Source organism: Scyliorhinus canicula, chromosome 11 (assembly GCF_902713615.1).
Source record: "Scyliorhinus canicula chromosome 11, sScyCan1.1, whole genome shotgun sequence".
Lineage (NCBI taxonomy): Eukaryota > Metazoa > Chordata > Chondrichthyes > Carcharhiniformes > Scyliorhinidae > Scyliorhinus > Scyliorhinus canicula.
The window spans coordinates 137,963,660-137,986,975 of record NC_052156.1 but is presented as its reverse complement, the minus strand read 5'-3'; the positions used below and the strand labels follow the sequence as shown (position 1 = coordinate 137,986,975).

At 42.1% G+C, this 23,316-nt stretch overlaps 1 protein-coding gene across 14 annotated transcripts in view; it reads right to left on the bottom strand.

Moving 5' to 3' along the window:
• Nucleotides 1-8,926: 8,926 nt before the first annotated feature.
• LOC119973412 (voltage-dependent calcium channel subunit alpha-2/delta-1) overlaps nucleotides 8,927-23,316 on the bottom strand; it is a 726,559-nt gene continuing 712,169 nt past the window's right edge. For all 14 annotated transcript variants that reach the window (XM_038811471.1, XM_038811473.1, XM_038811472.1 and 11 more), the window contains one exon: nucleotides 8,927-19,601. In XM_038811471.1, the coding sequence (XP_038667399.1) occupies nucleotides 19,565-19,601 (37 nt within the window). In that variant the 3' untranslated portion in view covers nucleotides 8,927-19,564. The remainder of the gene's footprint in view (nucleotides 19,602-23,316) is intronic.

Sequence of the window (23,316 nt, the reverse complement as noted above, 5' to 3'; positions counted from 1 at the left end):
ATACTACGGGCAATTTAGCATGGCCAATCCACCTAACCCGCACATCTTTGGACTGTGGGAGGAAACCGGAGCACCCGGAGGAAACCCACGCACACAGGGGGAGGACGTGCAGACTCCACACAGACAGTGACCCAACCGGGAATCGAACCTGGGACCCTGGAGCTGTGAAGCATTTATGCTAACCACCATGCTACCCTGCTGCCCCCTAAAATACAGACAGTGTTATTTTCAGTAACCGCCTGGCAGTTTGAGCCAGCTTTGCCAAGGATGTTAAACTGAACCATGGCAACCAGATCCTTGCTCCAGGGTCCTATGCCAATCAGAGAGGCCAGGCGGATGACACTAATTCTACCAAAGGAAAAATTTTAAATTCAGTGGGCCATGACTTCAGTTTAAATGACGCATCTGCACCTGTGACAACCACCAGAATGGAGGGAGAAATCCTGGGAGGCTGGCGGTCCTGCTGTGGGAATCTGTGGGACTGCAGTGAGGTGACCTTCAAAAGGGAGGACAATCTCTCCGACCAGGCAGATGCGGATGACAGTGAGAAGCAGAAGTTTGGTTCCCTCCAACCTGGAGTCAGTGCACCAAAAGGATCCAGGGCATTAGGAGGGTAGTTGAGTGGTATTACACTTCCAGATACCAACCCCCACACTGCCCGGAAAATCTCCGATGTGTTTTCCTGCAGCAGAGGCGACTCGCTATTGGCTGCCGGTGGATCTTCTGGCTCTGATGTAGTCCGGAACGTTTTGCACCCTGCCACCTGCATTCAGCAGGATCCCGCTGGCAAGAAGGGACAGAAAATCCCGCCCTCTGAGTTGCAGAACATTTTCCTGTACAAAATACCTCAGAACAATACAACTCACAGCTGCGTTAATTCCTCGGTCTCTCTCTCTCACCTGTCATGAAACCTGTGTTAAGGGCCTTGCCTCCTTCCAGCTGGAGCTCTACATCCATTTCATCTCGGCTGTGGAATGACATGTGGCTGAGGAAAAGGCAGCTAATTCTGCTGCTGTTGTTTGTTGCTGCCCTCTTGATCTTCATTAGAGGTGTATATGATGCTCCCATGTTGCAGTGAAGGCTGGCAGCAGGGAAGTCAATCTCAAGGGTAGTGAAGTGACAGACATGCAAGTGGAATGATTTGCAAGAAGTTGCCAATCACTTGTTAAATAGTGAAAGCACTGGGGAGTAGTTTGAAAAGCAACATCTCATTTGGCCATGGCTGGAGCTCTTCAGTTTCACCAAGCAAAGGCTTCCCAGCTGCCCTTTTCCCTGGAGAATCATGCCCCGCTGTGCACTTGCCTCAGTGACCCTGGTGAGTTGCTAACAATGTCTGTTCAAGCCAGATTCCTAGGTTAAACAGGCCGTATTTGCTTTGTTGAACATTTAAATACCTTACCAGAAAGCTGCACAGAAGTTCCCTCCTTGCCCTAAAACTCACCCAGGGGACACTCGGAAGATGGTGGGAAGATTTCAGGATTCTGACCCAGCATCACTTTTAGGGTATTTAGTTTTCCTGATGCATTGAAACCCACCTCGCCATGCCGTAAAAAAAACCCTCCCATTATGTGAGGCAGTTTTGAATAACCCTGATGCTTCTTTTTGCCCCCCTTCAAGTTTCCTGAGAAATGTTCTCAGTGATTCTTTAGATTATAGCCTGAATTCTCCTGCCATAATGATTCTCTGTTCCCGTCGGCAGCGCACCCCTGCCCGCGGGTCCCCTGCCTGTGGGTTTCCCGGCGCGTGTTGCGGTTTCAATGGGAAATCCCATTGACAAGCAGCAGGGAATAGATAATCCCATCGCCAGCAAACGGCATGGTGCTGTGGAACACGCGGCTAGGGGACTGGAGAATCCAGCCTGTAACTATAGTTTGGCATTCACTGGGCATTCAATGGTATCATTTGAATTTTGGAAGCTTTGGTTCCCGAGACTGTAACATCTAAAATACCTGGTCCACTAGGTTGTATTCATCTTTGATGCCTGGTACTGCAATTTCTTTCTGGAAAGGAATGTTACTAAAGGCCTGTTACTAAAACTGCGCCAAGGACTTTCACGTAGATTTACGTGCCGGCCCATTGCAACCAATTCGTAACTAAATTTATTGTTGTAGTAATCCTAAAATCACACATAGACGGGGATTTTCTACTCCAATTCATGAGGGCGGGCTCAGCAACGGGCGTGGTAAATTTCACATTTCATGTCGGCATGAACGCATGACATGATTGCTCCCTTCCCCTGTCAGTGACGGAGTACATTTCCTGACGTTGAACATCGGGAGCCTCATTTAACTCCACTAACATGTCAATCCTAGGCCCATATGCCGGAATCATCAACCCGCTAAAAGATCCACCCTTGGTGGCAAGACAGCAGAACGGCCTGAAGCCCCATTGGTTTCTAAAGGTGTGCACCTCGCGAGCCAACCTCCCAGGTGAGTGCAGTGCTCAGGGCAGACAGGCTCCTGCCCGGTTAGTACTGCCCAGGCACTATCCTAGCCCCCTCAACACTGCCTGGGCACTCCCCGGTACCACCGGGGCACCTGGGAGTGCCAGGATTAACTGGTTTGGTTGCAGTGTGCAAACAATAAGTCATGGGCTTTGCTTGAAGATTTGTTTTCTAAGTACCAGTCCATGGCTGAAAAAGCTGCCATTGCCATCAGCTGCTTCAATGCTGCTTTTCCCGCTCGCCATTGGCCTTTGTCAACATTCGGGAGAAGCCCAGCCACAGTATTTAATCTACAATAGATCATTTAATGTAGACCTGGTTGAAAACCAAAATTTGATCAAATGTGCCCCCTTTTTTGACCCGAGATCATTTGTAATTTCTCAGCCTAGATTTTCTGATCTGCCCGCCCATTCATTTTTTAATGGATTACTGCTACAGTTAAAGTAACATTGATATGAAAAGGCGAGGCTGTTTTTTCTCCAGTGGATCTTGCAGTATCATAAAAATCAATGCAACCCGTGTTGCCATTTTGCTTCACCATTTCAGTGAAGATATCCCTTGAAATTGTTTCGAATAAGATATACATGTTAACCTGGAAACAAGGACGATATATAAAACAGCATGCACAAGGCTCTTCTTGGCATCAAATGGATCTAGTTAGGCTGATATTGGGAAATTGATGCATTGTTGGGAAACAGCAAATAATTGACATGGTGCAGAGTTAAGGATGACCTTAAAGCATAAAAAGGATTATGCCGAGTTCCAAAAAACTGTCAAACAAAACTGCTTGGACAATTATTGTCCATGCCTGATTCCTTCAAAGTTCAGGCACAGCATGACAGCAAGAATGGCTAATTAGCACTCCTTTTAAAGAAATAGAGTTACACTGGATAAATGGGAGCTCAGAACAGAAATCTTCAGAGATTTAGGTTCTGGTAAGTGACATTTGGCCCTCTAGCCCTCACCCTCTACACAACCATCTTCCACATGCTCCCTAAATGTCAACTAATACCTTCTCACTCATTCCCCATACCATTCAATGTCAGTCTTGCCCCCACCCACTTCCATTTCCCCTGGTAGCCAACTACCAGCTTATGCCCTCACCCATGTTCATGGCCCCTCATACTCTCCATGCCAATTCAGTGACAACTCTTCCATCACCCACATATCTGTCATAGTCCCCAAGCCAACCCAATTCTACCTCTTGCCCTGTACCCACCACCAAACCCATCGTAGGCCTCATGCTGACGTAAGGCCAATCCATGTGTGGTGAATGTAATATATAGATCTATGATCATTCACACTGTCTTTGTAAGCGCAGTAGTGCTATCCTACCACTAGGGGGAGTAGCTCTGGGAGTACTCAGGAACTTGTACTGGGCTCCACCCTTGGCTCCGCCCATGACTCCTCCCCCTAGTGCAGCTGTATAAATACCCTTGTCCAGAGTCAGCCTGAGTTTACTAAGAGTTCATCAACGGGTAACAGGCTGGCTCTGAAGTAAGTCGATTAAAGCCTACATTAATATCGGAAACACATGTCTGGTGAATTGATGGTTCCATCACCATGTTCTCCACCCAACCCCCTGCCCTCTCATGGGCGCAATGCTAATTCAATGCCAACTCATTCTCCCTCAGCTATTCCCCACCACTCCTATGGCTCTAATGCCAACGCATGCCTCTTAGTCATTCTACACCTCCCTCATAGCTCCAATGCCAACTCATGCCCTGTTATAGCCCTATGACAAGCCGCATTCCAATATGAACTCATGACCCCACCCACACACTCAATCCCCTCTCATATTCTCCATGTCAACTCAAAGCCAACCTATGCCCCCACCCAACCCCATATCCCCCCCAGTCCCATACCAACTCTTCCCCAAAACCCACATACCTCTAATAGGCCCATCCCAGCTCAATGTCACCTCATACCCTGTACCCATCCCCAAGCCATCATACAAACTTAAGGCCAATCCATACACCCCATCGACCCCCATGCCACCTTCATAGCCACTCACCCAGTATCCACCATGAACGGACTTCAAGTACCATGCTGAGATATTATATAAACTTCTAGCAAACTTATACATACTTTATTGTTAAAAAACTGCCATTCATCAAATTCATCCAAAGCTTCTAAACCTCAAGTGGTTAATTTATTATAAAACCAAATAGACTTCTCTTCAGGCCACACATCAAAGACAGGTAATGCTGTCAACCAAACTGTGAACAAAGCAATCTCTACTGAGTTAATTCTAACTTTAAAAACTCAGCCAGGGATTCATAATGATGTAATAATAGCACTTGGGGAAATATCAACAAAGAGCTCTATTGAAGCCACATAAATAGATGCTGATGCTAATGTTTGATCTATACCAGAATTAGCATACCAATGAGAAAAACAAGCTTTTACCTATATGAATAGGGGAGAACAATGGGATGTAGAAGAGATAACTTCAAAGTGGAGAGATAAGGAAATTGGTATGTATATGCTCCATGCTGGGTTCACAGGCTGGATTAGTGGCCCCAAGTTCATACTGCTGCCTCACAGGGCCCAAGGATCTGAGTTTGATTCCAGCCTTGGATGACTGCTGATGTGGAATTTGCACGTTCTCTCTGTGCCTGAGTGGGTATCCTTTGGGTGCTCTGGTTTCTTCTCACAGTCCAAAGATATACAGGTTAGGTGGATTGGCCATAATTAATGTGAGGTTCCAGTGATGGGGTAAGGGAGTGGGCCGAGGTAGAGTGTTCTTTTGGAAGCTTGATGCAGACTAGATGGGCTGAATGGCCTCCTTTTGCACTGTAGGGATAGTATGAACATGAAAGGGAAAAAATTATATATCCATAGCACAATAACTGGAGGAAGGCACACAAAAGCAGCAGCTACCATCAGAGCCATAACTAGCTGCAACTAAATCTCCCCTGAAAACAAGTTAGCACTGAAAGGACGGCTGGTTAAATTCCAAAACTTGAACCAAGAAGATTATGACTGCACTGAAACTGAAGATGGTTCTCCCAAACGTGGACAAATAACCTGGGTCTGGTAATTATACGCCAGATTCAACTCAGAGTTATATAATATTGTTACTTGGGAACAAGGGGAATAATTCTTGCTCCCACGGGGCAGCGGGAAGCGTGTGGATCACACAAGATGCAAATCCAAACTCAACAAGGACATTTGAATGTAATGCTCAGTCAAACTCACCTCATTTAGGCTAGTCCAAGAGCCTTAACTCACAATGTGGGTGTCCCAAGGACTAATTTCATGAGATATTGGGCAGGAATCTCCGGTTCCCCAGCCGTGTGTTTCTTGGCAGTGGGCTGTTCGCTGGAGGCAGGGTTCTATCTTCCCACCGCTTGTCAATGCGATTTCCCATTGTAACCAACCGATGCTGCCAGAAACCCCACGGGTGTGGGTGCCCTGCGGATGGGAAATGTGAATCGTAACAACCGGAGTAGTCTGGCTATTGTATGTGCGTAGCCATCAATGTAGTTAGGTGTACTGATGTAGTGTATTGTAGTCCTTGTGTGTGCTTTACATTAATAAATATTCTTTATGAATTGATCACAAAACGACAGAACTGTTTCCCTCCCTGGTTTGCAGTCCTTTTCTCACAGTATACCAAATTGAAAATATACACCACTAAGAACCAATATTCCAAGTTACTCTTCTGGGTTTTGGGATGCCTTTGCATTTAACATCAGTGGGTTCACAACAAAATTGGGGGCTAACAGGATTTTGAAAAGCAGAATCCCTTGGATGTAGGGGAATTTGTGACTTTTAAATATAATGAGAGTGAGAGTGGAACCAAGTGAGGAGGTGTGTGATTCAATATAAGGTGAATGCACCATGACTCTTGCAATGGTTAAGACTTGTTTGGGAGACAATATAACTGTGGGAAGTTTGAAAAGTGTACCTAAAGATAAACTGATGAAATTGGTGGATACATTACAATTAGGATATAATCATAGCCAGGGGCTAAGAAAGCTGAGTTAGTGGAAAGAATAGCAAAGCATCTAAATGTACGAGAGTTGTCAGAGAGACCAAGTTCTCCGAAAAGTGAGGCAATTGAATAGAAACAGGTGGAATTGTGGAAATTACTTTCACAGACTCTTAGTTATTGACTACAGCTCCGCCTTCAATACCATACTCCCAGCCAAGCTCATATCAAAGCTCCAAAACCTAGGACTTGGCTCTCCACTCTGCAACTGGATCCTTGACTTTCTGACCAACAGACCACAATCAGTAAGAATGAACACCAACTACTCCTCCACAATAGTCCTCAATACCGGTGCCCTGCAAGGCTGCGTACTTAGCCCTCTACTCTACTCCCTGTACACACACGACTGCGTGGCAAAACTTGGTTCCAACTCCATCTACAAGTTTGCTGACGATATGACCATAGTGGGCCGGATCTCGAATAACGACGAGTCCGAATACAGGAGGGAGATAGAGAACCTAGTGGAGTAGTGTAACAACAACAATCTCTCCCTCAATGCCAGCAAAACTAAAGAGCTGGTCATCGACTTCAGGAAGCAAAGTACTGTATACACCCCTGTCAGCATCAACGGGGCCGAGGTGGAGATGGTTAGCAGTTTCAAATTCCTAGCAGTGCACATCACCAAACATCTGTCCTGGTCCACTCACGTCGACGCTATCACCAAGAAAGCACAACAGCGCCTATACTTCCTCAGGAAACTAAGGAAATTCGGCATGTCCACATTAACCCTTACCAACTTTTACAGATGCACTATAGAAAGCATCCTATCGGGCTGCATCACAGCCTAGTATGGCAATTGCTCGGCCCAGGACTGCAAGGAACTTCAGAGAGTCGTGAATACCGCCCAGTCCATCACATGAACCTGCCTCCCATCCATGGACTCCATCTACACCTCCCGCTGCCGGGGGAAAGCGGGCAGCATATTCAAGGATCCCTCCCACCCGGCTTACTCACTTTTCCAACTTCTTCCATCGGGCAGAAGATACAGAAGTCTGAGAACACGTACGAACAGACTCAAAAACAGCTTCTTCCCCACTGTCACCAGACTCCTAAATGACCCTCTTATTGACTGACCTCATTAACACTACACCCTGTATGCTTCAACCGATGCCAATGCTTATGTAGTTACATTGTATATCTTGTGTTGCCCTAGTATGTATTCTCATGTATTTTCTTGAATTTTGTTTAATTCCGTTTTCTTCCATGTACTGAATGATCTGTTGAGCTGCTTGCAGAAAAATACTTTTCACTGTACCTCGGTACACGTGACAATAAACAAATCCAATCCAATCCAAATCCTTGTGAATGTACAGCATTCTTTTACTGAGATTAAAATAATGTCTTCCACTGAAGTTCTGCAGGTGATTCATCAATATATATTAACTCCGAGCAGTAGCAGTGACAATGAAACATAATGGGCGGGATTCTCGGCAACGGGAGGCAGCACACCACTCGCTGATGGCAGGATTCTCTGCTCCCACCGCTGTCAATGAGAATTCCTATTGACACAACCCCTGCCAGCAGAAGTGCTTCCCCCCCTGACTGTGGCGGCTCTGGACACAGTCCGCAGCTGCCACACAAGCTCCACGAAAGCTGTGAGGACACACGCCCCACGCCGTCGGAGACTCGGCCCATTGAGGGCTGAGAATTGGGGGAGGGCCTCGGGTCATCACCTGAGGCCCTCCCGATGGCATGCGGCGTACTCCTAGAGTACGCTGCTTTTGAGGAGGAGGAGCATCGTAAAAATGGCGCCGCCCCCGATTCCAGTGAAAAAATGGATTCTCCGGCCGATTGCCTAACGCGATTTTGGCATCAGAGCTCGGAGAACCCAGCCCCAGATTCCAGAGGGGCTGTTTAGCACACTGGGCTAAATTGCTGGCTTTGAAAGCAGACCAAGGCAGGCCAGCAGCACGGTTCAATTCCCGTAACAGCCTCCCTGAACAGGGGCCGGAATGTGGCGACTAGGGGCTTTTCACAGTAACTTCATTGAAGCCTACTCGTGACAATAAGCAATTTTCATTTCATTTCAGTATCAGCTTGGTTCAGTGTGTAGCACTCTAACCTTTGAGTTAACAGTTTGTGGATTCAACCCCCACTCCCAACCTTGAACACATTAAAGCAGGCTAATTCTTCCAGGCAGAACTGCAATTTTGAGTGAGATGTTAAATCAAAACCATATTTGCCTATTTTGATGGTTCAGGTGTACATTAATGACAGCACAGCTCAATGTGAAGAGTAGCTTGTTTTCCAAATCTCCTCGGCTGTACTTCAAAATGATGCATTGTATGTGAAGTGCCTGGCTGCCTCTGAGAATGAGAGGCTACATAAATACAAATCTTTCTCTTTTTTTTTGGTGCAGAATTTGTAATATTTTGACATGACTAACATTATTTGCATCTCAGTAAATAGAACCTATTTGATGGTTTCAAACACGAGGAAAGTGCTTGTCAGAACTCTTCATTCATACAATAACACAGCTTCACAAATTCAGCATGGTGAAACATTTTAATGATTTAACTGATAAATCTTTTATTCGGAATATATTTGCACAAGAATAAAGTAACACAACATTTCTAAGATTATAAACTTTGTTTTTTTTTTAACAGTATTGTACAAATTTATACAAAATTTCTTTCAGGCTTGTCAAGTTCCACAAAACGTTCAGAAAGCACAATAAAAAGGGAGAGGGCTTCGGCCTGCAGACAGCAGGGAGAAACTTCTGCAAAAACACACATTGAACCATCTGCGACCATAAATAAAACAATCCATTAAAGCAGGATCTGGACACTCTGTACTATGGTCAACAACAGCACAATTCCCTTCATTCAAATTGTAAAACAGCTTTGCAACTTGCAACCCAGTAAGGCTACAGGGCTAGATGATTTTTGAAAAAAAGCTATATAAACCTCATACAAACACACACAAACGGCAGCAATGCTCTTCACCAATTTATCTACCAGCTTAAGCTTTAAAAATAATAGCATTAAATTATACATGTAGCAGGGACTTCAAAACTTCACAGCTCAATTATAACTAAAGCTGCTTTATTGAAAATATATTTAAATCAATCTGTCCACTACCTAGCAATGTTGTGGATGCAACAATTCTGTTCATTCACCTTCCCCCCCCTCAATTAGTCTTAAATTATGACTTTTGAATTAACAATCAATAAAGTGATCATTGTTGATTTATTTTCCTATTCACATTTCTAACTTTGTAGTCTTGATAAAATGAATGCTTTATTTTTTAGGCTTGATGGGATATTAGTTCATTCAGTGTTCATTGTGTGATTAGGAAATTCAAGCAAACGTTCTATTGCCAAATCAGTTAAACTCAAATCACTAGATTTCATGCTGTGGTAGACTTCTCAGTTCAGGCATGGCTCAGATTGCACAATCCAATTCTAGTTGGCAAGGGTTCAAGGGCTCACACAGTCCTTTGAGGTAATGCAGTCTGCCAACCAGATTGATTCCCAATTCTAACGGGCAAATAGAGCAACTTCCGAACTAAGATATTTCAGTTCTGAGCAAAGAAAAAACTCAGAGGAGAATGTTATAGCACTTTATATACTTACCTGGTCAAATAATATAAATCTTTACAATACTTTACGATGTGCCAAATGTGCCTTTTGCTGATAGATTATTTGCATCATAACAGTTGGGGATTCTTCCCATGGATTGGAGGGAGGTTCAATGGTCTGCGAATATTCAAAAAGGGCAAAGTTCATAGCTGAAATGTTACTGGCCAATTTATAGAAGGGATAATTAGAGATATGCTGTACGATCAGCTGAACAGAAAATAAATTGTCAGATAATCTCAATGTTACACTTTATTAACATGGTTGAATCTTCTGAACAAGATACCAGGTTGGTTGGTGCCAACATTTTACACTTGGTTTTCAAAAAACTTGACATGGTGCCACACAACAGACCGCTCCAAAGGAGTGGAGAGCTAACATTTCAAGTCTGGATGACTCTTTGTCAAACATTTTGAGTCATCCAGACTGGAAACGTAAGCTTCCTTCTCTCTCCAAAGAGGCTGTCAGACTTGCTGAGAGGGTCCAATATTTTCTGTTTTTGTTTCAGATTCCAGTCATTTGCTTTTGTTCATGGATTGGAGGAAAGATATTGGGTTGGTTAGGGAAATGGTAGCTATTTCATAGGTCGAGGGTTAGTATTTATTATATTGCTTCTGTATGGAAACTAAGCTCTCCTGGAGTCCCACAGGATCTGTGCATGAAGATTATTGGGAGAACTGTTCCCATGCTTCAGTAATGGTAAAAAGATTTGTGCAACTATTAGAATGTTGGCTAAAAAAACAAATGTCTACAATCAATTCTGGATATGGCACACATCTGGAAGATGATACCAATTGGTAATACTACGCAATGCATGTAAATGCCTGCAGGGTCCTGAATGAAGGTCTGTTGAATAGGTAAGAGACATAGTGTAATTGTACAAGTCTCTGAAAGGTTCTCTAGCGATGCTGAGACTGTAATGAAAATAAAATATAATTTTCAAATGTATCACTAGGATAAATGCATTATAATGTCTAATACACAAGATCTTAGTTTGGCCTCAGGTGGAATATTGGGTCCAGTTTCAGGCCCCTGGTGGGTGACATGGAATTGCTGGTAAAGGTTCAAAGAAGAGCCACTAGTTTGATACCCAAATTCCAAACCCTTACCATGATAGAGGTTAGAAAGCTGGCATTTCTTACAAAATAAAAGCTCAGGACTTCACAGAGATTCATTTGAGATATGTAAAATGATGAGGGATTTGGCTCTGTTCCCATGGATGCACTATATTTGTCCAAAAGTTAGAGAGAACCAGGAGGAAGATGTATAAGTTACGCAAGCACAGAACTAGATTAGATGTTGGAAGGTTCTTAATCAACAGAGGTTATCAAACTTTGAAATAGATTACTGACACATGCAGTCAATATAGATTCACCACAAGTGTTCTAAATTGACCTGGATGTGACTGTAGCTGATACCACCACATAAAAAGGGAAAGTGGGATATTGATGATGTTCCTCATGAATACTGTGGTTTCCTAAAGCTCGTTTACCTGTTCCCCCGCCCCCGCCCCGCAAAACATGCCTAGCTTTTTTTTTAAATGTTGCTGCCTTCTCCAGGTGAACACTTGGCTTCAGGGTGGCTTCGAGCCTTGAGGATCATGATACTCAGTTTCAATGCAATGTAACTGTATTGGACAGCCTCGATATACCAGCTGGTCTTTTCTGTTAGTTATTTTCCCGTAAGTTCATAGATATGCTAGGGCAGCCGGTCAAGGTTCAGGGTTCTGAATTTTAAGAGAAGGCAGAAAAATATTTATTTACAAAGATGGCAATCGACGGTTGAAAAGATCACCCTGAAAGGCTATTTTATATTTGTTGGGGTCAAATTAAAAGTTTAAGGAGATAGCTAACTGCCTTGATTGAAGGAAATGTGAAAAATGAATGGGCAATCTGAGGAAGAAGCATTTTATTTCAAAGGGTTATTGCTGAGCATTTCACATCACACTAGAAAAACTGAAGGAGCATTAATTCTTTAATCAGTTTTTAGCAAAATGAGGAGACTACCTAAAAACTGCTAATGTATGGCACTTGAGACATAGCTAGCAGACAGATTCCCCTGCAGTTGCAATTAAATTTAATACTGAAAATAAACATTTGGAGGAAGCTAATTTAAATGTAAAGACAGCACTTGATATTGCCTCAAGTGCAGAGCGAGTATAAACAGACAAGTAAGCTTCTAAACAGGTTGCAGTAAATATGAGGAACGTGGCACTCTGGAGGGAATGTTTCCATTGCGGGAAAATCAATCATAATACAGATTCTTGCTGTTTCCAGTGAATCTGGCGCAATGAAATTTGACATAAGTGGAAAATATTCTAGTATAACTGAAATTGTTAGAATTTACAGGGAGTTCTGTGAGAAATGTGTGTTCAAATGGAAAGACAAAATAAAAATATTAGAAGTTGAAAGATGTGCAAAGTCCAAAGATGGGCAGGTTAAGTGGATTGGCCATGCTAAATTGCCCGTAGTGTCCTAATAGTAAGGTTAAGGGGGGAGTTGTTGGGTTACGGGTATAGGGTGGATACGTGGGTTTGAGTAAGGTGATCATTGCTCGGCACAACATCGAGGGCCGAAGGGCCTGTTCTGTGCTGTACTGTTCTATGTCTATGTCTAATGAATAGAAAATGGGCAAGAGTACAATCAAACATTCTTACCATTAGCAGAGAGGGAGGGACAGAATCTGATGACATCATCTAAAACAATAGTAACCAAGTTGTGCTTTCAAATTAGAGCAAACAGAATCAAATGCTAAAATTTTGAATCCAGCACAAACAAAAAAAACAAAATGGCAGCAATGGAATTATACATAGGTGCTTCAAATATCAATTTTACGGGAGACATTTTTTGTGCAAAATTGCAATACTCTAAATTATTCCAGATACTGTTTGGACATTGTGATAAAATGGGAAAATAAGAAATCAAATCATTGGGAATGTGTTCTGGGGGCTGCAGGTGTAAATTGAAAACATTTTTTTTTAAGATGGAAAAGAAACAGATTGGTTGAATTGATAGAACTAGGGTTGTGTTGTACTGACTAGCATAGCAACACTAGGAACAAGTGTTTATCTAAGGCAAAGTTTGGTAACAATGGAAGATGTGCCTGGATTTCACATTTACATTCTAAATGATGAGCTCATGTAATAAAGGTAATTAAGAGTAATGTCTGATAATGTTTGTTCAAATAACAGAAGATCAAAAAGAAAGACAATATATCAGAGGCAAATTCATCCTATACAAGGGAGCTGTTTAGTGATCACAGCCCTTACAGCAGGAAGCTGTGTTCACACCCAATGAGTTCTGTCTGGAGAAAGCCTGTTTTGGTGAAGCCAGCTGTCTTTATTCCAAATTTGAAGCAACCCCAAAACATATAGGTGCCTAGTGTGGTAACAATTGTTGCATCTTGCTTAAAATCTATGAGATGATGTTTGGGGAGGTTTAACTTTGAGTTTAGGAAAATAGAGGAATTGGTAACTGGATAAATGTAAATATATTGTGACAGCTATTAATGTAGTTAATTGTATTTTTAATCAACTTTCTTACTGTGTGTTTTACTGTTTAATAAACATTTACTTTGTTTGAAATAATCACAAAAGAGGCTGCGACACGTTTACTGGTCTTCACACCTTTCCTCACATGATACAAATTGCAAAAAATACAGTTGAGAGCAGGCATTCCAATGTTACCTTCTGGGTTTTGGAATACCTAGCGTTTAGCATTAGCTGTGCCCATAACAATAAATAACAATAAATTAAAGTCAAATATGGGATAGATAAACCTGATTTGGTAGGATTGTTTAATCTGTAACATCTGAAGATTGAATGGCAGTCTCAACTGTTTCCTATTCATGAAAAGGAACTTTACTTGGAAGAAAGAATCATCACCTATCCAGCTAAATTGTCAGAAATTAAATAGCCACAGAGGCAAACAGTTACTGCAGTGTTCTGATGACATACTGAGGTTTGCATGTAGCACAGAGAACTGGAGTTAAAAAAATCCCGCACCACAATTCTTTGGATAAAGTTAACTACCATAAGTAAGCTTTAAAAAGAAAACTTTTATGATGAGCTTAATGGATTAAAAGGGAAAAGACTGAGTATAAATATGGAGTTACCAAAGCAGACAACACTTGATAAATAAATTGACCATTTTTATTCTCTTCAGTGAAATAACTGGGTTTAAACCATCTTGATTCATTTTCATATTAAACTGGACAATATTTGTGGAGCATCAGGATTTAAAAAAAAGATAACTTAAGGTTTGCCATTGGCTGCAGCATCACCTCAAGGAGTGTCTTACACTTGGCTTTGCACGAGTTGCAACTTAACTGAAGTTTAAGCTGTGTGTGTGGAACCTAAAAGCCCACCTTTAAACTTCCAGGTTTGAAAGGATTCGACAAACCTGTGAACTATTTTCTAACATAAGAAATGTCACTGGTACTCTGAGGCCAACAAGAGGTGTAGCGTGAATTGTTTAGTTGTGTGCTGCATTTTGTTTCACCTTGATGAGTGTGGTATGTGTAGACAGTGGGCACGATTTGATCTGCTGTGCAGAGGCAGCATTGAATGCGGATGGACAGGGAATTTCTGAAAGTTCCCATCTCTGAGTGATCTTACTGGAGGTAGGGTCAGCCTGGCAATAGTGGGTAACAAACTAGTGGAAATTAATTGCCTATTTTGGGGACGATTGGTGACACGCAGAGTATCTTTTGAACAACAGACAGGCCCTCCTCACTGAAGCCAAAGCAGATGGCTGCAGGCAGTCTACTGGCAGCTAGCCAGGGGGTCAGTTAAACCTCCCTTGGTCTATCTAACTCTACCTCCAGAGCCAACGGTGCCAGAAAGTCACAGGTCAATATGTGGAGGGGTTTCCATTCCCCAGTGATGGCCTGGGACTACAACCAAACTTATTTTAACCATTGCCTAAAATCTTCAGAGGGTACTTCCACCTTGAGACCCCCCCCCTCCCCGCCCCCCGTCACCAATCCTCCAGATACATTGGCCATGCCCACCTCGCCTGGTGGGGCTGACAACTGTCTACAGCTTCAGAAACTTCAATTGGCCCTCCCACCTCTCCAACCAACCCACCATCCCTGATTAGAGAGGGTTCCTGGGAGCACCATGTTATTTGGTTAGCTCCGGAAAGATCATGCATAGGCGGCATCGGGGTTGGGGCCAGCATATGGTCCCAACACCAGAGAATCTTTTATGTTGGTAAGATACCACCCAATATAATTTAAAGCTGTTCCCGATCACTGTGCTAAAAATCTACAGTTGTTAATATGGTTCCTCCAAAAGAACAGCAGATGAAGACATTATGAAACATATCTAAAATGTTGATGAATAATAGGAAAATGAAGACTCACAGCATGAAAAATGTATATTCTCAGTGCTATTATGTGAATAGGAAAATAAATATTTTACTGAATTTGAACAATTTACAACCAATGAGAATCATTGCATCCAACTCATTTAAGTGCTTCACATCTGTATTGAGTGACCCTTTTGTCTTCACTGATTGACTACCCAATATCTGAATTGATCTGTACATACATTCTGGTTGGAGTTCAGAGGATTACATCAATCACGATAGTCATTACAATGTCTCTGAAGCGGTATCTTTAGCACATATTGATTCAGATTTTTAACATCAGTCTCTTCGCTGGATTCAATTAACATTGTAGGATCACAGCGATCAAAAGAGGACCTGTAGAACATGTATCTATCAACCCATTGCTTCAAACCTATTTCAAAGAAGTAAGCTGGCAAAAGCAAAAATCAAACTCCTGATATGTTTCCGAAAATGTATCCAAATACTATCTAATATTTCCTTATAATAAATCACCAGGCCAACCTCAGCCAACAGGTTGTAGAGTTCTACAGAATTGATAAATTGTTTGTGACAGAAGGAAAGAAGCGGCCTGGATTTATAACCTCTACTCCTGGATTTACTACTTTTTAAAACTTAGCAGAGTGTGCCAATTAAATCTCCTATATGAGATTAGTAAAATTTAACCCTAACATAGATCACTCCGTTTAGAAAACCCATGCATCTTTCAGTTGGCAATGAACAATGTTAATTGTTTACATTATCTTTCACTAATTTCCATTTGGCAATAAACATATGCAGAAGAATTAATGAGCTTAGGTTGTCTGTACTGGATGGCGGCAAAATACTTCCTGCACAAATGTACTCAGGTCAATTCTTCAATCTTATGAACATCGGTTTCCCAGAATCTTAAACCCAAATTGGCTCAGGGTTCAGGGCAACATAACGTACGTGATTTACAATAACACAATGTAAGTTATTGAACAGAAAAAGCACTGTAATCTTAATTTTTCTTCACAGGTTTTAACATTTTGGGTGTAGTTTCCTCATGTTTACATATAAACCAACCTTAAAATGATATGGTAATGTGGACAAATTGCAAAACAACAAGATAGATCTGCATTATTTTTGAATTCTTGAAATATTCATAATATAGTCACAGAAATATGAAAGCAATATTAACAAACAGGAGGGAAGTTTGTTGATGAACACAATTTTCTATATAGAATGCTTACTCTTAAATGTCATAGCTCGCTGCTGTGAAGTTAACAGTACAACAAAGGCTTTGTGATCTCTTCTTATTGCTCATCTGCAAACACCTATTGACAGTATGTTGGCTGGCATGCTATGGCAGCATTTAAATCAAAGTATGCTACCTATCATATTACATTAGTATCAATAATTTCAGCAAGATATACTGGCAGTAAATGTTTGAAAAGAGTGAACACTCAGGGAGAGCAAAAGAGGCAAGGCGTAATTTCACCACGGCAGAAGAAAATGGGAGAGTGGGTTAACCCAGGTTGCTTGTGTGTGTGCCTGTTAATGGTGGTTACAAAGTGGTACCATCAGAGCAAAGAGGCTCTCGGCAGTATCTGTCAGGTAATGATACATGTTACAAGGACTCTGAGAGGAGGAGAAACAAATAATAAGGTAAGGATTTTTTAAAACTATATTTGTACTTGCTGTTTGGGACATACTGGTGGCTTGCTGGTGAATTCTGCATCTGTCAGTGATGGCATCAACTAGATATGTAAATTGAGGGTAATACTGCCTGGACAGACATGAGCTATGCATGTTAATTTGCAAGTTGTCTGGCCTTTGGTATGTCTAGGTCAGGTGCAGTCCGCTGATGGAGCTACAGTGTTTTATTTACACTGGTAGCGTAATCTCCGTGTGTTTCAATGAATGACAGGTTCTTCAGCATGGACTCACTCTCACAAGGGAAGAGTGATTCTGAGACAATGCATCAATCACGTACCACCGTATCACTTTGGCAAACCCCAAATAATGTGTGTAATTTTCCCATGGCATATCTACAGGCCGCTAGCACTGGGCACTGCATTTTTAATAGTACGATGGGCAATTTTCCTGACCCTGGTCCATTTAAAAGAAAATAAGATGAATGAAATTGCCTGCTAATCTGACATTGCATCAATGAAAGCGAACAATTGAAATCCTGCTGGCGAAAAGGTCACTGATACAAAAGCTGTAGAATCCACTGAATTTGGTACCATGACTGACAGACCTTCAGTTGAAACTCTTGCCCAAAAAAGGCATCAGTCAGCCATACAACAAAACTATCCTCATCTTAGCCAAAAGATTTTAAATACTGTTTCCACATACATTAACATCTGATTACTTATATACTTTGAAATACTGAACTGATCATGCAAACTCATTAAGGTATGCTCCGTTTCTGAATGAAAAGAGACGGCTGAGGCAACCAAAATGTTGCAATGATCTGCTGCCACCCTGATGGTTTTTTTTTACTGATGCAGTTTAAATTCTTTAGTCATTTCAATAATCTTCTGAAACATTTTCCCCTCTCCTTAGCCCCAGATAGTTGACATTGACAGAGCATGGATTCGAATTTGGGATAAATACTTTGGAATTACATCCATTTATAACCAAGACCAGAGGATGATTCTCTTAAAAATGAAAAGACTTATGCACAATCAACAAACGTTGTGCACTAAGACAGGCTGAAATATACATAAAAAGTGAACATTGTTATGTATTACCCCAAAGTACGATTCAACTTAATCTGCTTTAGGTGAGATAATGCCTTGGGTGCGTTTCCCAATATCACATCACATAATTAGTAAATAAAACTCCTACTTAGCTATGATATGAAATCTCAAATTGCATACCTTTACTCAATTATTAGCCTCATAATATATCATTTCCCCTATAGAATCAACTGTCTACCAACATCAGCTTTACCTGTTTGATTTCTAATTTACTTTGCCGCATTTCAAATACTTTGGGATTTTTTTTTGTAATTTAGTTAAATGACTTGTACAAGTCTATTCCTCGTATATTACAGAAATTGCACAGCGGTAGGTTGTGCTGTAGTAGTAACAGCAACACTTGGCTCAAACCCAACTCCTTAAAATATAAAATTTAAATCTCAAAATGCTATTTTAAGTAAAATTCGCATCCTTTCAGCCTGCTGACTGCACTTTGAGAGAGGTATGTTTGACAGTATTTAGTTGTTATAAGTGAAACAGTTATATTACATCATATTATCGAAATTTTGCATCAACAACATTTGGCTCACTCAGTCGCTCTTGCACATCGACTACACTCCTACAGTAAAACTAAAAGAGAAAATAGCAGCAGCATCTTCATGCAAAAAAGCATCAAGTGTCCAAAACTCAATCGCCACAATGACAGCTTTTTCATTCACAAGCCTTAGCACTATTTCTTGTGTGGGATACAACAATCATTATGCATTTGCTTCAGCAAACATAAAGGGCATCAGGCATGGAGTTATGGCTTAATGAGAGGGAAAGAGAGGAGAACAGGCATCCTTTGGTAACAGAATAGCTAACAATAATAAAATAACATAAGCCACAGAATAATCAGTGGACTTTGGTATGTCAAAACCTTAGAAAGGTTGCAATTACTGGTTGGTATCCAACATGATAATGTTTAAGCTTTCTGGTCTTATACCAATAGGACAGCTGGTTGTGCCTGTATGTTACTAGCCCATACATGTAGTGTTAAAATTAGCTACAGTCAGCCAACGTAAGCCATGAACAACGAATACCCTTTATCTTGATTCAAGTAAGCTAAACAAAATATGAACCTGATGAGAAGCAAATCTAGGATTTTTTTTTTATGAATTGTTTCTTTGTATAAATGCATTAGCGTTCCCATTGGTTGCCTGGCAGGTTTCAGTACTGACAATCCAATTTGCTACCATTGTTTGACTTAAACTTTTTTTAAAAACTTGTCAATGGAGCACCTTGACCATTCTTCGTATGGAGAGTCAACAATTAATCTTTCACACAGTGATACACCAGAATATGGACATGGTCAGTCTTCTACTGCCTGGGGACAAAAGTTTCCCTAGTTTAATCCAGGGCTACAGTGTGGTGGGTCTAGAAAGCGGAGATGGATGTCCGTTCTCTGCAGTCATGATGGATAAGGTCTGGCGCTACTCAGCAGCCAGAGCAGAACAAGCTGAATCCCTATCATTGACCATAAAGATGGGCTCAGACGAGAGCCACTGCCACACTCAGAATCATCCTCCTGTTGTCAAGGGAGAAAAAAAACAAAGTTAGTCATCATGCTGCATTCTGCAAAAGTGGCGCCATTGATCTCTTAAGCTCAGGCAGCAATTAACCACATTTCTTTGACAATTACATTGCAGGTGCTGTCTTTATTATCACATTTTTAGAACACTTGAGCCTCACTCTGGAACGAGTGGCACCCTATATTTCTGCAATTATTGCCAATATTAAACACTTCAGAACTTTCCATTGTGTGAATATATTATACTTCACACCCCCTAGCACAGAATTTCTCTTCCGATTCTTGGTATCACAGTTTCAAGTTTGGATAAATAATTTCAAATCCTAATAGCTTTATGAGATTTGATCAGTCAGCCAACCCGAGGTGACAGAAATGAAAGAAGTGTTTGAATATACAGACTGCCAAAATTGCTGACAGGATGAATTTCAAAATTCATTCATTGGTTGTGAGTTGTTTTGTAACATCCCAAGAAGTCAAAGGCCCAGGATAAAATAAAGCTTTTGTCGCCATGTTTTATGCATTTTACAAAGGCTACGAAAAGGCAGGACAGTTTTTGTTTTATTCAAGGGGAATACAGCTGAAACTTGGAAAGACAGAATCGCCATTCACACAAATCATTGAGGTCTAATTTAACTTGAACTTTTTCCCTTTCAACCACATACCAAAAAAATCAAAACTTGCCCTCTCAACAGAGCGGCTTACCACCACCACAAAGCAAGCCTGCTTCATCACCACACCTTTTTTGGGAATAAACATCTTACCACTTCTGTGATATGGAGACAACCAGATGAATCACACAAAACAAAGATGACCAGTTATCATCACAGGATCTTCATGCCAGAAGAAGCTGATTGTGTTACCAATGTTCAATATTGAGACAGCCCTCAAAAGCTAACAGCTCCAACTCTGTCTCACAGTGGCAAAAGTGCATTTGTCGGAGAAACGTATCAAACTGGGGAAGCACGTGGCACAGTGGTTAGCACTGGGACTGCGGCGCTGAGGACCCGGGTTCAAATCCCGGCCCCGGGCCACTGTCCGATGTGGAGTTTGCACATTCTCCCCATGCCTGCGTGGGATTCGCCTCCACAACCCAAAGTGTGCACGTTAGGTGGATTGGCCATGCTAAATTGCCCCTTAATTGGAGAAAAGATAATTGGGTACTCTAAATTTATATAAAAAAAGAAACAAATCAAACTATTTTGCCTTGCCAGTAAAAATATAAAACAAAGGTGAGCCACTCCCTATAAAAATAGTACCCATGCTCCAGAAATTCTCAGTGCATTTGCTACTAGGCTCTCAACCAAAAAGGTATAGAAGACTGAAAAACAAAAATCTTGGTCCTCATTTTAAAAATATTAAAAATAAATAGTAATTTGACCGGTAGAGAATTTGAGTATTGATGAAAAAATACATTTTGTCGAATCTTTACGTTTTGAATTCATCAGGATAATCACAACAACAACAGTATCGTGGGAACAACAACTTTATTCTGCATGAGAAGAAAGTGTTAATTTGTTGCCAAATCTGAATGGGGGAGGCATTGCCAAGGAGGATGCACTAGCTGTTGGTAACTGATAGTTAACTGCCAAACATTGTTTGAAATTTAAGCAGGCAGCTCGACTTTGATTTGTGGAATTAAGCAGCAAATGGCTATTGCTTGTTTCAACTAAACAAAATAAGCGATAGCCATTTGTTGGTTCGTTCCACAGGGAAATGCCTTGCCAAACAGATGCATGCTGCTTGGTTTAAATTCGAAATAACCGTTGGCAGTTAACTGTCAGTCACCATCAACTTGTGCATTCTCCATGGCAGCGCCTGCACCAATCGGAGTCCACAGCCAAACAATCAATGCCCTCTTCCCAATCAGTATAAAGTCATTGTTTCCTTGATGTTGCTACTCTTACAATTGTCCGGTTGAGTACAAGTCAAAAAGCTTGACAAAATGCAATTTACAACAATATTCATATGTTAAAGGTATTCTGAAAGAGAGCAGATCATTATTTTGAGTGATAGAGAATTGGACAAATTCCCTTTTCTGACACATTTTGCTGTTTACTTTGCTACCTGTCAATAACAATATTACCTTCCTTTGAATTGATGTTCAGAATTACACATAGTACTCCAGATGGGTTTGACCCATGCATTAAAGCGCAATATTGTACACCTCCTACGTTTGATGATATCCTGCATACTAACTCTTGATCCTGATCTCAAAATAACGTTTTACAGATAAGATGAAGAACTGTGAATGTTAGAAATCTGAAATTTAAAAAAGAAAGTGCTTGGAATATGCAGATGGTTATATCATCGGAAAGAACCACTTATTTTTGATTTCCTCTTCCTCTTCCAAAGTAACTCAGTAGCTGTGACAAATTTCAACTCAGCCCACCAGGCATTTACGGCTCAGATGTCGTCTTAAAATGATACTGGCATGCCAACTACCGTTTTTGTAGACAACGCTAGATTGCACTTTTAGATAAGATTCGGATCAGGTTGGTCATCTGGAGGAAAATTTCAAGAGTAACTTACCTGAAACTTGTTGGATTAGTGAGTTCAGTTGGAAAGGAGCCTGGCTTGTTATAGACTGTGGGGGCGATTCTCCAATATGGAGCATAAGTGTTCGCGTGTCGCGAACAACGTCGCGTTTCATGATGGCGTGAAACGGGCACGGGGACGACCGATTCTGGTCCCCATAGGCCCTAATCGTGGGCCAGACCCCATCGGAGGCCCCCTCCGGTGAAGGAGCCCCCCCTTCCCCCCCCCCCCCCCCCCCCCCCCCAACAGGCTGTCCCCGACTGTTCCCGCCGGCAGCGACCAGGGGTGAACTGCGCCGGTGGGACTCCGTCATATTCACGCGGCCGCTTGGCCCATCCGGGGTCCGCAGCTAGCACCGCGCCAAACGCGCCAGCGCAAATGGTGGCGATTCTCTGCACCTCGGAGAATTGCGCGCCGGTGTCGGGGCGTCGTGGCGCGATTGCGTCGATTCTCCAGTCCGGCGCGGGGCTCGGAGAATCGCTCCCTGTGGCTTTGGGGTAGAGAGAGGTAAATGTTTTTCCCAAATTCGATAACTTCTGAATGCTCAGGCAGTCTGAATATTCTAGCAAAATCCTTAAAGCTGCAGGGGAGCAGGAAAAGCAAAACCAGCTGTTTTTTTGTACGCACACGGCTGGGAGCACAGATGCAAAATTCAGTGACCGAGCAATGTCTGAAGAGGCTACAATTCAGCTGAAGGGCTGTATATGCCCTGAGCCAGATGTTGCAGCAAGATAACAAGCCAGCAACTGGAGGTGCACTTGTTTTGCGCGCATGAGTGAATAAAGAACAAAGAACAATACAGCACTGGAACAGCCCCTTCGGTCCTCCAAGCCTGTGTCGGTCATGATACCACAGTTGGCCAAAACCCTCAGCACTTCCTAGTGCTGTATCCCTCGACACCCATCCTATCCATGTATTTGCCGAGATACCCTTTGAATGCCATTAGTGTGTCGGCTTCCACAACCTCCGCTGGCAGCTCACCATCCTCTGTGTAAAAAAACCTGCCTCGCACATCTCCTCTAAACTTTGCCCCATGGACCTTAAACCTATGCCCCCAGTGACTGACCCCTCCACCATGGGAAAGAGTGCCTGCCCACCCACTCTATCCATGCCTCTCATAATCTTGTAGACCTCTATAAGGTCACCCCTCAACCTCCATCGTTCTAATGAAAATAGT